The 17,204-nt window shown below is 42.9% G+C and overlaps 2 protein-coding genes across 3 annotated transcripts in view; both read left to right on the top strand.

Annotated features, from left to right (window-relative positions):
- UBE2J1 (ubiquitin-conjugating enzyme E2, J1) overlaps positions 1 to 5,159 on the top strand; it is a 22,767-nt gene extending 17,608 nt beyond the window's left edge. For both annotated transcript variants that reach the window (XM_012638245.1, XM_012638246.1), the window contains one exon: positions 3,312 to 5,159. In XM_012638245.1, the coding sequence (XP_012493699.1) occupies positions 3,312 to 3,590 (279 nt within the window). In that variant the 3' untranslated portion in view covers positions 3,591 to 5,159. The remainder of the gene's footprint in view (positions 1 to 3,311) is intronic.
- Positions 5,160 to 9,309: 4,150 nt separating this feature from the next.
- The window catches only part of GABRR2 (gamma-aminobutyric acid (GABA) A receptor, rho 2), a 34,338-nt gene continuing 26,443 nt past the window's right edge, over positions 9,310 to 17,204 (top strand). Inside the window, exons 1-2 of the mRNA XM_012638244.1 lie at positions 9,310 to 9,497; positions 16,412 to 16,518. Of these exons, the coding sequence (XP_012493698.1) occupies positions 9,310 to 9,497; positions 16,412 to 16,518 (295 nt within the window). The remainder of the gene's footprint in view (positions 9,498 to 16,411; positions 16,519 to 17,204) is intronic.

Genomic DNA, 17,204 nt, shown 5'->3' with positions numbered 1-17,204 from the left:
AGCTGGGGGGCAGTGGCTCATGCCTGTAGTCCCAGCTACCCAGGAGGCTGAGGCAGGAGGATTGCTTGAGCCCAGGAGTTTGAGGTTGCTGTGAGCTAGGATGAGGCCACGGCACCCTAACCCGGGCAACAGAGTAAGACTCTGTCTCGAAAAAAAAAAAAATACTAGGAATACAGTTAAAGAAGTTTAAGTAAATTAGAGTGTACAAACAATAATGTCACTATTATAGTAGGATGTCTCGTTTTGATCTTAAAGTACATAAAACTTAGAATTCTTTTTTTGTAGATGTAGGTCATTAATTGAGACCAATTTTGGTTAAAATACTACCAAGCAATAAATTATCTACAATTGCAGGTTAAGTTTTTAATTACATTTATATATAAACCATCTCAGAGTATGATTATATAATTTGACCACTATGGAAGTAACTGAAACCTGGTTTTTGCTAGGAGTGGTTGCTTTACATGCAGGTGTAAGAAAAATTCACTGAAATGTTACACATCAAATCCCAGATAAACTGTGGGTTTTTTTAGCCTTGAGGTAGGGGCGAGAGATTTCCGAAATCTAATAAATACAGCAGATAACATCAGGCCATCTGTTACTTTTCGATGCAGATTTTTTAGCTATGTAGAAATGGGAGAAATACGATGGCAGTTTTATGTTCTTCCAGTCTGTCAGATTTTCGCCTTTTCCCAAGGATTAAGGTTCTGAATAAGCCATTCCATTTTATATTAAAAAGCAAACACAAAACTCCCTCATAGATGCTGGTTATTCTGGGTTATAATAGAAAAATTGATATGTATTACTACGGACTTAATAATGACTGTGATTGTTTTAAATATGAAAAATTTTAGAATTTTATAATATCAAGGCATTAGGTTTTAGTCAGTGATATACCATCCAAAAGGCATCTGAAACATAGGAACCTAATTGAAACATTATATCTATATGAATATTTTCATATATGTATATACTAAAATATCATCGAGAGTCAATGTTTTAAGGGATTGTTTTTCTAAGTATATTAACTATACTAATAAAGGGCCAAAAAGCTGTCCTAAGTGAAGTCATGACTTTTTTTTGACCTAAATATCAATGCCTCCAAATGGATGTATTAATAGTAACAATCTTAATAACTGACATTTAGTAAGCAATTATGTGTCCTAAGCACTTTATATCATTATCCCATTTAATCCTCATAGCCACTGAATTGGATATTCTGCTTGTACAGAAGAGGGAGCTGAGTCTTGGATTAAATAACTTGCTTGGGGTCACACGTCTACTTAGTGGCAAAGCCAGCCTAGTAATGATAAGCCTCCCTGTGTCGGTCAGGTTTATGGACAGGATAAAGTTCTCGCCTTAAACAAATGGATAAAATATATTTGTAATGTGTATAACATGTATAACATATTTACAACATGTTTAAAATAAAAGCTTTAATCTGAGTCAACCTTTTGTGCTAGTATCTGGATTGATAGCACCATCATGTTTTTTGTTTTCCTTAAGAACCCATTTCTCTTTAATCCTTGAGTAGTTTTGCTCTATTAAACACTTTCATCTTCTTGGCTGAGCTGTCGGAAGAATAGGCGATTTCAAATGAAGTGTTTCTGTATTGGCTGCCATAACTCACTTCAATTCAATGCGTCTTAACTCGCTATATGATGCCTGTGATGATGTATGATCTTATGAAATGCTGCGGCTTTGCGTATCTGTTCTCTTTAGTGAGCAGATCGCTCCTGGGAGTCCTGGATTATAGCAGTCCAAGTTCATGCACCTCTAATTCAGTATCAGCACTAACTTTTATTTTTAACTCAGTCAGTAGTTCCTTTCTACCTCTGTATTTATGGGTCACTACATTTGAGTGATTCCAAAGGGTAGTTTTAAGAAATTCAGATTATTTAAGCTTTTAAATGTTGAAATGAATATCAGACTTAAAATGGAAATTTTTCTACATGTAACTTAGATCAGCAGTTTTTTCCCCCTAGTGTTGATAGCTATTACTAGCACAAAGCCCATCCTTTTACCATTTTAGAAAAGTAATTGAATTACATTATGTGATTATTTTTTCTTCTGAATATTTAAATTTTCTCTAATGGAAAGTATTTTAAATGTTTCATGCTTAATCAGTTTTTTAGGTTATTCTGAATAAAACATTCATTCTTTTTTTTTTTAAGAATGTATATTGACAATAATATATAATCAGTATACAGTTACTTTCAATAAAAGAATTAAAAGCCATTGAGTTAGTAGAGGTAGAGTTAAGGTGTCTATATAAATAAAATGAGGCCAAGCGAGGTGGCTCATGCCTGTAATCCGAACTTTGGGAGGCGAAGGTGGGAGGATTGTTTGAGCCCTGGAGTTCAAGACCAACCTGGGCAACATAGCAAGACCCTGTCTCTAAAATACATACATACATACATGTTTTGTAGAGCTTCCTTCAATATGCCATTACCATTTTTTTCTTATCTATAAATCATATTTAAGATTTTGAATGACTTGGTATTATATTGTGGTTATGTTTTAACTGACCAGTCATAGGTGATAGAAGCAGTTGTCGTCCTATGCTTCATGGGAAGCAACCAGTGGACCAACATAGAGGATACATGGAGTCACACACAAGTACCTCCAAATTTTTCTCAGCACGTACCTAGGGAATTCTTGACAATGTAAAGTATTCAATATTAAGTAAAAGATACTTCTGGACTTGTGTTCAATTCATTTGACAGGATTTGTGAGAAAGGTGAAGCCTGGTTTGAAAATCACACATAGCATTTATAATATTGCTATGAAGAATGTACTGCCTGAAATATTTCTTATGCTCTATTGATTGTTGGTAGAAACATACAGATATAGTAAGATAATACGGGAAGAAAACTAGTTCATAAAAGGTACACAATTGAGAATTGCCCTTTTTGCCATTTAGAATGGCTAATTTTCAAGCTGAAAGTGGAAATCACTTTTTACTTACTCCTTGGAGCTCCTGAAAGAAGGGAAGTGCCCAGATGCTTAGCAGATATTGCTGGAGTTGCTTCTGAGGCAGAGTAGAAAGCCATCTATGGAGAATATAGGTAAAGGCTTTCCTTGTCTTATTTGTTGCTGGTAAATTCCTCCTCTACCTAGTGTGTATCTAAGTTGTGTTGTTGGCTTTTTGAAGAGGGTGATTTATTAGTTTCAGCATTCGGATAATTCTTGATAGTTTTGCCTTTAGTCATATTTAGCATTCTGAGATTCTATGTATTCTTGAATAGATAATAAGTATATGTATAAATTTTCCTTGCCAATTTCAAACAGAATTTCTTAAAATTTCCTAGTATGGGGTCCAGAATCCCCCGTCAGCATCCTTTCAACAGCCTACCCAACCTGTAGCTAAGAATACCTCCATGAGCCCTCGACAGCGCCGGGCCCAGCAGCAGAGTCAAAGAAGATCATCTACTTCACCAGATGTAATCCAGGGCCAGCAGCCAAGAGACAACCACACTGATCATGGCGGATCAGCTGTACTGATTGTCATCCTGACTTTGGCATTGGCAGCTCTTATATTCCGACGAATATATCTGGCCAATGAGTACATATTTGACTTTGAGTTATAATATTGTTTTGTGACTTAAGAGCTGTGACTCAACTGCTTCATTAAACATTCTGCATTGGGTATAATCTAAGAATTGTTTACAAAAAGATTATTTTATATTTACCCTTCATTCCTTTTTTTGATTCTTAAAAGTTCAGTATAAGTATAGCTAGACATTCAGACTATGTCCAGCAGTGTGTCCTGCTTACTTTAAGGGACCGGAAATGAAAGTTCCTTGTCTCACCATTTGATCTGCTTTACCGAGAAATAATTTATTGTTGTTTCTCATGCCTCAGCTTCTTTTTGTGTAAATTTGTGAACTTTTCTGTATAGCCCTTGGAAATTTTTAGATAAAAGATGATGTTTTAAGTTCCAATGAGTATTACTAATTACTTGATACCATTTATTGAATACTCTGTTTCTACTTATATAGAATGATACAGGGATAAAAGAGTTGAAAAGGGAAAGCAAAACTCTTCAGGTAGCTTTCATGTCATTCATAGGAAGTATGCTGGGATTGCTCATTCTGTGACTTAGTGTCCTAAACATTCTTCAGTGAAAATAAATATATTTCAGTCAAATGTTTATGAGGAGATGAGATCACATATTTGTTATTGGATGTTACTTGAAGAGGGAGTACTTGTAACCACTTTCATGTACTGTTATCCCTCATCTCCAATATGCACACAAATTTAAAAAGAAAGACAACAATCTGCTACAGATCCTAATTTTAAGGAAGAAAGGGTCCATGCCAGGAAATCACTTGGTTTTCCAGAAGTAGGAGAATCTTAAGATTTGAATGTTTGCTCTGCTTTGAATTGTATATCTTTGAGATGTATTATATGCCTAGCTTTGTAATCACTATAAATTTTAATTCTAAGAATATGCATAATGTTGAAATATTTCATGTACCATTTTAATAGAAAAGCTCAGGGCCCAAGTAACAGTGATAGAAGTTAGAAAAACCTTTACTTAGAATTGTCTACCTAATTAAAGCCCAAGAAAAAATTTTCAGAGGAAAAATCAATATATAACTTAGTACTAGCTAGCTCCACAGACTCTAATAGATAATTTTATCATCATAATGCCTGTGAGACCATATAATTACAGAAAAACATTGTTTTCAGCAGTTTAGGTAGCAGCATTGAGGGTACTCTTGATTGTGGTGTTAATGAAGACTTAATTTTTAAATACAGGCAGTCCCTAGCTTTCAAATAGGTTATGCTCTAAAAGTACATTTATAAGTTAATTTTTTTTTACAGTCAAACAATGTTGTAAATGGTATTTAGGTTCTAGACCAGTCCATAAAAGTTAGCCCATGTGTATCTTTAATAGTGTGGGGGAGGGTATTCATAAAGTCCTTATGTGGTTTTAACTAACTGAAATTATGGGGCAAGATAGAAATAATTTGTAAAATCATTTTAAAGGCAAATTTAATTTTTACTCCTGTTTATGAGACTTTGGTTCTATTAACTAGCAAACACAATTTGTTTTCATAGCCAGTTTTCCTTTATGTCTACACCTAAAACAGGAATATATTGTATACAATACAGAATTGTCCTAAACTTTAATAAATTAGCATTTTAAAGGTTTACACATTGTTTGTTATATATCTGTAGTTGAAGTTGGTAAAGTCTAAAAAAGCCCAAGGACTTTATGAAGACCTCATATGTCGGGGAAAATTATAGGTTACCATAAGAAAATGCATAAGAAAATGCATTCTGAAGTCTTGATTTGGAATATAAGATATTAGAAATGTTGGTTTGTTGGTCAGTGATCTTCAAGCAAGAGGTCACCAACTCAACTGGGAAGACCAGGTAGCGTTATTACCTGAGCAGAAAGAAATCCCCATGCCCTCGACCTATGCTGAGATTAATCGTGTGCCAGAAACAATCTTCCCTCCATTTCCTCTCAGTCATACTTGAGCCAGCCTCTGGATCTATGTGATCTTGTTGCATGTTTCCATGGGGTCTACTTACACTTTAAAGTTAAGCAAAGAAAATTTTGCACCGTGCAGATCCTTCTCTGTCTGATTGACCTCTCTTCCCTTAATCACCACTAACTGGCCACCTGCTTGTTTGTGATGGGATTTTTTTTTGGCACCTGACAAACCATCTGAAAGTGGCACATTTTCCTTCTTACCTTTCACCTCACATGTGCTCCCTAAAAACCCTTAAGTTGTCCATCTGAACCGCAATGTGGGGTTAAATGAGCAAAATTGATCTTTGAGGCCTTTCATACTCAACGAGCCACTGAGAGGCTTCTTCAGAAAACTATTATTTTTAAATCCCTACATTTTCCCTTTAATTCCAGCATAAGGCTAAAACTGGATGTGTATTCTGGTAGGAAAAGGCTTAGGACTCCCTCTTCCCCCAGTCCTCAGATCTCCATAACTCATGGCTTTTTCTTTGAACAACACAGTACACGACTGCATATCAATGTAGTTAAAATAGCATGCTTAAAAAAAATGGTTTGTTTCACCTGTAACTGTTTAAGCCAATGAACCTTTCAAATTTTATGTAATGTGGGGCTTTTATGTAGCACTTTACTTTTTCATGCTGCTTATTATTTTATTCTACTGAAATAAATGAAAAATTTCATGAAGATTCTCAACTAATTTTTTTTAAAAAACTTCAAAGACTGTCTATCATTTTGACTATGGAAACACAGAATTTCCTATTTAAGAAGAATAAGAACTCTTTTTGTTATTTTGGGCTGCAAATAAACTTTGATATCTTGAGACCATTTTTATAGACAGGAATCAGTAAGTAAACCTCACACATGGTACTTACTTGAGCAAAGACCTAGGCTGAAATACTGAAAAGCCTTTATTGTTTTATTACTTGCAGGTAAGTATATGCAAAGTGAATAAATTTAGTGAACCTGACTTTAAAAGAGTAATGTGTACATTAACATATGTACTATTAAAGCCTTTGCAGGAGGCTGTGTGTCACTAAAAAGCTGTTTGGAGCCTCTTGAACAGTTGTCTTCAGAACTAGTTTGAGCTGCTCAATAAAACCCATGTCTTTAACCCTTCATATCTTGTTTTTGGCCAGATTGTATTTTTTATGTCATCCAGTCTCGTCTCCTGTCCATTTTACCTCATTTCTCTCGCATCTTTCCGCTTCTCTTCATGCTCACTGCCACTTCCCTAATTAGCCATTAACTCATCTGAATTAGTGCAATAGCCTCTGCAAAGGTCTCCGTCTTGCCCTGTTCCTTGCACTGCAGGCAGTCTTATCCAATACACAGACTTGATCCCTTCTCTTCCATTGCTCTTAAGATAGGCCCAAGCCCTTAACACAGGACACAAGGTTGGGTGTGTCCAGAGTCCCGCCTAGGTGTCCGGCATAATCAGACCTCAGCAGGTGCTTCTGGGGCCTTCCCATTGCCCTGAGCTTGAGCCACTGGGGCTGATCCTCTGCCTTGAGAGAAACAAGCAGAGGTTACAGTTGTATCATCCACTGCCTCACACCATACAAAAAAAATCCCAAATGGATCAAAGACCTAAATGTAAGAGCTAAAACTATAAAATTCTGAGAAGGAAACATAGTAAATCTTTGTGACAATGAATTAGGCAGTGGTTTCTTAGTTACAAAATCAAAAGCACAAGCAACCAAAGGAAAAGATACATTTCATCAAAATAAAAAACTTTCTGTTTCAAAGAACATCAAGAATGTGAAAAGACAGCACAATAGGAGAAAACGTTTGCAGATCACATATCTGATAAAGGATCCAGAATATCTAAAGAATAATTATAACTCAATAATAAATTTCCTGATTAAAAAATGACAAAGTATTTGAATAGACATTTCTTCAAAGAAGATATACAAATGCCCAATAAGCACATGAAAACAGGCTCAACATCGTTAGTCATTAGCGAAATGCACACCAAAACCACAGTGAGGCCAGGTATGGTGGCTCATGCCTATAATCCCAGCACTTTGGGAGGCTAAGATGGGAGGATTGCTTGAGGCCAGGAGTTCAAGACCAGCCTGAGCAACACAGTGAGACCCCATCTCTACGAAAAATAGAAAAAACTAGCCAGGCACGGTAGCACTTACATGTAGTCCCAGCTACTTGGAAGGCTGAGGCAAGAGGATCATTTGAGCCTAGGAAGTTTGAGGTTGCAGTGAGCTATGATGGTGCAATGCTGTCTAGCCTGGGAACAGAGCAAGAGACTGCCTCAAACAACCAGCCTATTCTAAACCAATTCTAAAGTGAGATACCACTTTAGAATCAAGGATAGTTAGAATAAAAAAGCAGATAACGAGTGTTGTTGAGGATGTGGAGAAGTTAGAACGCTCGTTCACTGCTGATGGGGATGTAAAATAGTGCTGCTGCGTTGAAAAACAATTTGGCAGTTCCTCAAAAAGTTAAAGTTACCATATGACCCAGCATTCCCACTCTCACATATATAGGCAAAAGAAATGAAAATGTATTCACACATAAACTTGTACACGAATATTCATGGCAGCATTATTGTTAATAGCTGAAAAGTAGAAACTCAAACATCCGTTGAATAAACGACATGTGTTATATCTGTGCAATGGAATATTATTTGGCCATAAGAAGGAATGATATGATGATATATGCTACAACATCGATGAACCCTGAAGACAAGGCTGCATATTGTATGATTCCATTTACATAAAATGTCCAGAATAGGCAAATCCACAGAGAAAGCAAGTAGATGGGTGGTTGCCAGGGACTGAAGGAAAGTGGGAAGGGGAAGGGACTGCTGATGGGTATGAGGTTTCTTTGGGGGGAGAGGAAGATGTTCTAAAATTAGTGGTGATAGTTGTACAACTCTGAACATATTAAAATCCATTTTAAGGGGGTGAATTTATGGTGTGTGAATAATTCAATAAAGTTGTGATGAAAAAAATTATACCATCCAACTATGGTTTTCTCCTTGCTGTAATCACAATAACTGAATTATTGATAACAAGAGAGCTTTAAAGTAAAAAATTGGTAGGACCTAAAGTTGTATCCAGAATGCAACAAACATTTCTTGAAAACCAACCACATCCAGGCATAATTCTAGGGTCACACAGCCAGTTCTTTATAGGATTGTCCAAATGGAAGAAAAGAAAAGAAAGATCCTTACATAATCATGAATTATTTGGTTGATGCCATCCTTCAAAATCAAAATGTATTTTATGCTTTGATATGTGTTCGCTGAAGAAAAAGAAGAAAGATGTGTATTTGAGAGAAAAGCAAGTATCTTTGGCCGTAGGCAAAACATACTGTCTCAGATCCAGAAATAAAGTAATCCCAAGAAGACGTGCCATTCGTGTGTTTACTCAGCATTTCCTGGACACATGCAGGCACTCATCTCCACAGCCACCGAGTCCTCTCTGCGCGTCCACTCAGAATCCAAGCTGACTGCCTGGCGGATGGGACAGACTGGTTTTACGCAGCCAGAAGATGAATTAATAATCTCAGCACAAAGCTGGCATGTTGAAGAGATTTAATTTTTTTTTATATAACAGTTTTAGCCAAAGCTATTCTAGGATCCGGCGGAAGCAGAGTTTCACAGGAGGACACACTTCTTGACTAATGGCCAATCACTAAGCAGCAGGGAGGGCAAAGCCTGGCGTTGGTGTCACGGCCTGGTGCGTAGGGGCTGGGGGTGGGACAGGCGTCATATTAAACAGTAATTCAGGACAATCAGCCTTGCCAGCCATGCCGTCACCGGCCCTCGGAGCAGCACTGTTGGAAGGCAGCAGACTGGATCAATGGTTAAGCCAGGGGGAGTTTGTCCCACCGCAGGTTCCTGGAAAGCAGCTTGTTGCATCATAGACGTCCACAAAATGCCTTATTTTACAAGACTCATTTTGTTCTTGCTTTGCCTGATGGTTCTTGTGGAAAGCAGAAAGCCCAAGAGGAAGAAAGGGTCAGGACAGCTGGAAATGCCCAAGCCAAGGTAAAGTCACTTGGGATGGGGGTGGGGGACAGGGAAGAAGGGATGTCCCTCGGTGCAGTAGCAGCAGCAGCAGCCCAGTGATGGCTCCCAGGAGGGCCAGGGGTTGTGTCCTCACACTGTCTCAGGAGAACCTGTTTTCCAGCCGCAGGGAGAGGGGGCCTCTACCTCACTGAAAGCAGCCTCTCGCTGGGCACAAGTACTCTGTGTGTCACAGCACTGAGAGCAGAACTAGGCTGGGTTGGGCATTCAGTCTGATGCCTGTGTTCAGCCAGAGCATTTTGACTTAAGGCAGATAGTTGAAGACTTAGCGAGTAAAACAAAAATTCTTTATACTTCTTCAATTGTGCTGCTTTGTGTCTCAGGATTACATCCTGTGGGGACCAGAGGTGGCCTGCTAAATAGGTATACTTAAGCATTTTGGGGGGAACTATATATAGGAATTTAGCCTGAACTATTAAGAAAAAATAGAATCGGGAGTTGTCTTTAAATTATTTAACAGGGAAAAACTTTATAATGGCATTGGGTTTCATTTTATTGTTTTGAATCTTAGAACAGGTATTTGAACTTTGCTAGATTATCAGAAATATATGTGTGCACTACAGTGAATGCCATCTCATGACCTAATGGAGACATTTCCAAGAAATACTGGTTAGGCTCAGAATTTGCATTCAAAATCATTACATTACAAATCTGATTTCCTCGGTAAGTTTGTTTTGAACTGACATACAAGGCACGATACTCCAGGCCTGAGGTAGACATAAGGACGATTAGACAGGAAGATAAGAAAAAAAAGAAAAAGCAGCTAAGACGCGAACACCGTGTGGGGCATGTTCCACATTTATTTTCCATTCTAAGCATTGGGCGAATGAGTGGTTTTGAAAATAAACTAACATCTTGAGGCACGTTTTCTAGGTCAGTGGTCTCCAAACATTTTTGATCATTCACTGCTATCAGTGACAATTTTTGGAAATTGTACCTTCAATATATGTATATTTACTTACAAATTACATACATACAATATTATAAATATGTACATAAATTTAAATCTTGACTACACCCTTATTTTTAGAAAAAAACCTAAATGTAGATAAGAGCTACGATCTCTACCTGCAGCACCCAGTGGAGCCTGGTGCCCAGGGAGATGCGATTACTCTCTAGGGCCTGGTCCTGCTCGGCCAGAAAGAAACAGACCAGATCCTCCAGGACGGTGGGGAAGAGGCATTGCTCCGCAAGGCTTATGCTGGTCATGTTGCCAGAGTCATAGGCTGTGGGCTGGAGGGGATCTCAGAGGTCATCTGGTCCAGCAAGTCCCCTGAGCAATCACTTGGGGTTTTGTGAAAAGGGGGTTCCAAGGTCACAGAAGCTTGGGAAACCCTGGTTTAGACCATTTTTAACAGATGTCCTTACAGGTGAACTTCTAGTGAATCTTGAAGGGGGGATAAATTATGCAGTGTTTTTCAGAAATAACAAAAACTCCACACTCTTTGGGGGGACCATCTTGTGGGATTCCTACTCCACAGAGCACACATTGGGAAACTGTCTGCACCAACTCATCTTGCAGACGCCGAAATGGCGGGTCAGTAATTCGTTCGCACCGTTTGCAAGTGGCTTGACAAGACTAGAACACAGGCTCCTGATTTGCTCAGACTGGAGGAAAAGGTGTCTGAAACTGTCTGTTCCCTACGAACAGTGCTGGGGTTCAGCTCGAGTCCCTCAGGGGCCCCACTTGGCAGTCTGGGCTGTCACAGCATCTCTGTCGCTTTTCCACAAAAGACCCACGGTCTCAACCCCAGACTCCTGCACGAGCCTGGGGACAGCTTGAACCTGACTCGTGGGGGTGAGGAGAATTTCTTGAAATTCATCCCATCAGGTGTTAAAGTGGCAAAAGATGAAAACATACATTGAAAGAAAATGAAATATTGGTTGATCTGAGGCTAGGAAAAAGGATAGAGAAGGTGGTTCTGGGCCTTTCTGTCTCCCAGGGCTCGGGAGCCTGGGTCGGAGGGCCGAGGCTGTCCGGGCGGCGCCGCCATCTCCCGTGACAGGATGAATGGAGAGTGCCCAGCTCACGCCAATAGCCCAGCTCACGCCAACAGCTCAGGGTCTTAGTGGCCTGAGTGATCAAACAACTGATCCCTTAAAAAAAAATTCTGAGCCTTCCACGGCACCGGGATTTAAATCTCCTCTCTCTTGCCGGGCTGGTGGCGTTCCAGGACTTCCGCTCCTTTAATCCTTTCCCTAAATGGATGTGGAAACTGCGTGGCCCAGGAGAGACTCGCTCCCCGTGAGTCAGGGGGGCAGCGAGCCGGCTGCGCTCACGATTTAATGTCTGTGATCTGCTAAGCCCTCGGGCTGAGCTCTTCATCTGCCTTCCTGGGGCATCTTTGCTGGGGCGTCTGGACACGGCCCCTCATGAGGTTGCTGCTCAGAGAACCAGGCCTGGTCCCCCTCGACTCGCGGGGGCAAGGCCCGGGGAGGACACCAGCGAGTGCCCAAGCTCCTTGAAAGTGCCTGACGTGACTGCACCTGCATCAGGGGGCTGGACTGAGGCCCCGAACTTCAGCTGTAGGGAGGAAGTTAAGTTGGACTTTCCTCCTGGCATGTGCCGCTGTAATGAGCTTGTCTAAAGCAAATCTGGTCACGGCTCCCTGCCCCATCTGCGTAACACCCTTGCCCGGCATTGTCTTCCCATTCCGTGGATACAGGCAGAATTCTTCCCGTGGCTTTCAAGGCTCGGCCGGGCCTGGCCCCTGCTTGTCCCTGCAGACTCATTCTCTCCATTTCGGGTACACCCGTCCTCGTCCTCTTCTCATCTAATGCCCCGTCACCCTCTAGCCCAGTCACTTCAAACTCAGTGTATCCCAAACCGGACTACGGATGCGCTGAGCTTAGGTGCCTATGGGATACTCAGCTAGGGACATTCAGTTACGTGGTCAGATACAGAGGCAAGAGCAGAGGGCATGTTGATGACAATTTAAGCCACTGGCTTAGGTGAGCCTGCCAAAGAGAGTGTAGAAAGAAGAAAAGGTGGCTGGAACAGGGTCCTGGGGACACTGGCATTTAAGGGACGGGCTGAGGAGGAGGGGGAGGCTGCCGTGGGGACTGAGGAGGAACTGTCAGAGAGGTAGGAAGGAACCGAGTGCCTTGCCCTGCAAGATGGAGTTTCTAGCAGAGGCATGGTCCTGCCTTCTGCAGAGAAGCCAGCCCTCAGTAAGAGCACCTGCAGGGCCTGCGGCCGGGCACCAGTGGGCAAGAGTAGGGTGGTGCCAGCAGCATGTGGAACGCAACTTTTTTGGCAAATTATTTATCTAGAGGGGAGAATTTTTTTTTAGGTGGAACACCAAGGATTTTAGTACAGTGAGGTCATTTTGTATAATACCATAATGGTGGATACATGTCATTATGGATTTGTCCAAACCCACAGAATGTTTCACACCATCAAGAGTGAACCTCCGGGTGAACTGGGGACTTGGGTGATAATGACGTGTAGCAAGAGCGCCACTCCGTGGGGACGTTGGTAATGGGGGCGGCCACGCATGTGTAGGGCCGGGGCCTGCGGGAACTCTCTGTGCCTCTGATTCAACGAGGTTGTGAACTTAAAGCTACTCCAAAAATTAAAGTCTTTAAACTTTCTCTTTAAAAAAGGAAATGTTCAAAACTGTGACTAACATACCTGTACTGCTATCACGTGCAGTCAGTTCTGCATGAACTGGCAGCTGGAGGAGGGCGTGGGCTTCAGACAGGTTTTCTGCTTGGTTTTGGGAAGGACTCGAACCCGGTGTGAGTGCTGATGGGACGGAGCAGTGAAGGGGGGAGGTGCTGAGGCTGCTGTGACCAGGGTGTTTGAGGCAGAGTCAGGGGCTCTGCGAGAAGGGGGGTCAGCTGCTTGCTGAGCCCCAGTTACCTCAGACCCTGTGGGGAGACTGACTGGGTGAGATGCTGCCGGACAGGAGCTGCCCTCACACTGGCCGGCCTCACCGCAGGACACTTGCACTTGCCCCTCTCGCTCTCAGGACGCAGGTCCTCCGGATCCTCTCAGGGCTCGCTCCCCTCCAGCTTCGGAAGCACTTCCCAGCCACCTCAGCTAAACCGCCCTCCGCCCCAACCCATCTCTCTCTTATTTCTTACTCTGCTTTATCATTTTTTATGGCACTTAGCGCTTCCTGAACTTACGTAATTTATCTGTCCACTCATTTATTGTGCATGTCCCCCTCTAGGTTATAAGCCCCGTGGGGACAGTGAACATATGTCCTCCCCATGACTTGAACAGCATCTGGGCAGAGCAGCTACTCTGCAGAAATGTGTTGAGCAAATTAATCTGAGTCTAGGAATTGAGGTGAGGTGTGACCAGAGTGTGGGGTGGCTGTTCAGGTGGATGTTGACATCCCCAAGGTTGACGGGAGGAGCTGAGTGGGGAGGGAGAGAAACGGGCAGCTCCTGAGGGGATCACAGGGGAGTCCCGGGCCCGTGAGAAGCTGGAAAGAATCTTAAGGTGAATGTGTTTGGGGCAGGGCAGGCCGACCTTTAGACTAGCACTGGACGATAAAACTCTCGATTACAGAAATGTTACATACCTTCACCGTCCCATATGGTAGCCACCAGCCACCTGTGGCTATTGAGCACGTAAGTGTAGCCAGTGTAAATGAGAAACTGAATATTAACTTAATTTTAATTAATTCAAACAGCCACGTGTGTCTAGTGGCTGCTGTTTTGATTGGCACAGCTTCAGCCCTCCCAGTGAATTACCCCACTTGGGTGGAGCTGGCAGAGAATGAAAGTGAAGGGTTTCATAGGGAGATACCTCAAGATAAGACACGTGGCATTTCTCTCTTATGGAGTTTAAACAGGAAACATGCCTGTTTCTCTTAAAAGTGAATGAAGGGTGACAAGAACATGGGGAATAAAAAGGGGTATGTATAAATGAGCAATGAACATTCAAGGCAAAATTTCTTCATTTGTTTCTAAAAACCTTCACTATGCTGCAGTAACAGAGAATCACAGGCCCTGAGAGGGCGTCTGGCTCCTTCCACGTGTGGGTGAGCAGTCCCCTCACCTGTTACACCTAAACCCTCAGCACTGACAGATGCTCCGGGCACCTCTCAGGACTCTGCCAAAGTTACCGGGACAAGGTCTGTCCTAGTGGTTCTCAAACACTGCCAGTACCTTGGAATCACCCAGGAGCTCTACAAAATTCCCCGTGCTGAGAGCTCCCCTCCAACCAACCAAATCCACATCTCTGGGGGCGGGACTTAGGCATCAGAAGTTTTAAAATCTCCCTAGGTGATTATAATTTGTAGCCAAGCGTGAGCCTCACTGGTCTAGCCAACACGACACAAAACCAGGTGGAGTTTATTACCACTGAAGTTTGCCAGATCTAAATGTGTTAAGTTTGGAGCTGTGGTTCTCAGCCTTGGCTACGTGGGGCTCAGCTGGGGAACTCTGAAAAATGCTGACACCTGGGTCCCGCTCCGGAGCTGTGGATTTCCTTGGCTAGGGGCGTGGCCTGAGCATCAGGAGCTTTAAAAGCTCCCGGGGTGCTCCTGAAGTGTGGTTAAGGCTGAGAATCATCTGGTTTAGGGGTAACTTTGAGCAAATATACTGCAATGGAATTGCTTTCAGTTTATTCTGGAAACTGGCTGTTGTCTTGCTCTGTTGCTCCCGTTTATTGAATGTCTACTATGTGCTCAGTGCAATGGACACAGAGATAAACTCAGACCTAAGGTACACTCACTTAAGTGCCAGGCACGAACCCACAAGCCTTGCAAGGGCAACAGATCAGGTGCTGCGATCAGCCTGGCTGCGTGCAGCCTCCCTCTTCCCTCCCTCCCTTCCTCCTTTTCCTTTCTTTTCTCTCTCTCATTTCTTCTTTTTCCTCTTTCTTTTTTTCTTTCCTTCTCTTTTTTCTTTTCTTCTTTCTTTTTTTTTCCTCTCTTTTTTCTTTTTATTGTTTAGTGAAAACCCTGTCAGCAGACAACTGCTTTAGAATATTTTGGATCTGATGATTTAGGGTTGTGTGTGGTCGTGGTAAAGAAAATGATCTGGAAAGAGTGAGTGTGAGAGAGAGAATCACTCCTCATCATCTGGTTTAGAGGAAGGGACCGATCGAGGCTGCATGCTGGGCTCTGCCCCCACTTGGCTGAGTGGCCAGAGCAACTCTGTCCCCAGCTGTGGCCTCGCTCCCCTGCTGGCTGTGGATTCTCTTTTTGGGGATGGAGGCTCTGCACCAGGGTGGATGCAGCAGTCTGGACTGAAGGAGCATCAGGCCTGACTGGGATAAAATCACCATTTTAAAAATTTGACTCTATTTGTCTGAGAAATGTATTTGTCGCAAAGCCAGCAGGAGGATTGCTTGAGGCCAGGAGTTTGAGACCAGCATGGGCAACACAGCGAGACCCGATCTCTACAGAAAATAAAAAAAATTAGCCGAGTGTGGTGGCACATGCCTGTAGTCCCAGCTGCTGGGCAGGTTGAGGTAGGAGAATCACTTGAACCCAGGACATGGAGGTTTCAGTGAGCTATGATAGTGCCACTGTACTCCAGCCTGGGTGACAGACTGAGACCCTGTCTCTAAAATAAATAAATAAATAAAAATTTTAAAAAGAAAAGTATATCATGCTCTTCACTCAACCATTTTCATCCAATTACAACTTTTGGCAAGATAATTAAGAGTTTGCCAAGGTAGAACACTGTCCTGCCCAGGAGGGCATCTACTTTGGGAAGGCTCTGGAAGGGCCTGGCCCTCGGGTGGGCCTGTCTGTGAGGGTCCTTCAGCCCTCTCCCCTGGGTTGAGAAGGAGGTGGCAGAATGGAGAAAAGGTGCCTAACAGGTAGAGCCCGCAGGGAGTAATCTCTCCAAATCCCCTCAGGCAATGCCTTGATGAGCTAATGGAAAACGTTTCCTGCTTGTCTTTGCAGTCACCTGTATAAGAAGAACTTGGATGTGACCAAAATCCGAAAGGGAAAGCCTCAGCCGCTCCTCAGAGTGGACGACCATGACTTCACCATGAGGCCTGCCTTTGGAGGTAGGACCGTCCTCCCTTGGCTGGGTGGGGCCTTGGCCCCAGGGCTGCACGGTGCACGGTGTCCCTCAGGGACAGCCCGTCGTTGGAGGGCAAGATTTCCCACTCAGTCGGATAAGCCCGACGCTGCTTCCTGAATCGCTCATTTTTCCAAGGAGAAAAGAGCAGGAAGTGGTTGGGAGGGCTGTTAACTGAAGAGAGCGGAGCTGGAGACCGGCCCTGCTGCTGTCGACTTTTTCTTTCCTAAAAATTAAGAGCAGGAAGGGAGAGTAGGGACACAAAATGGCACCTTTGTGGCTGCCACTGACCAGCAGGGAGTTCACGGTTTTGAGGGGACCACCTGCTTTCCATGTGGCAGCAACAACTCAACTCATGGCGAGAACCCTTCACACCCCTGCCCAAAAGGTGATTGGCTACTTCCGGGATGAGGGAGGGGTGCGTGCCGGTGGCCGTCCTTCCCAGGAACTGAAGAAATGCCAGTTCAGGCTGCCATACACAATCCCGTAGACTGGGTGGCTCACAGCTCTGGAAGCTGGAAGTTTAAGACCAAAGTGCCAACAGACTCAGTGTCTGGTGAGGGCTCACTTTCTGGTTCATAGATGGCACCCTCTCACTGTAACCTCACATGGTGGAAGGGGCGAGGCAGCTCTCGGGGGCCTCTTTTATAAGGGCACCGATCCCATTCATGG

This window comes from Propithecus coquereli, unplaced genomic scaffold (assembly GCF_000956105.1).
Source record: "Propithecus coquereli isolate 6110/MARCELLA unplaced genomic scaffold, Pcoq_1.0 Scaffold127, whole genome shotgun sequence".
In the NCBI taxonomy this organism is placed as follows: domain Eukaryota; kingdom Metazoa; phylum Chordata; class Mammalia; order Primates; family Indriidae; genus Propithecus; species Propithecus coquereli.
Note: the sequence above shows the minus strand (reverse complement) of the source record. Positions and strands in the feature narration are given on the sequence as shown.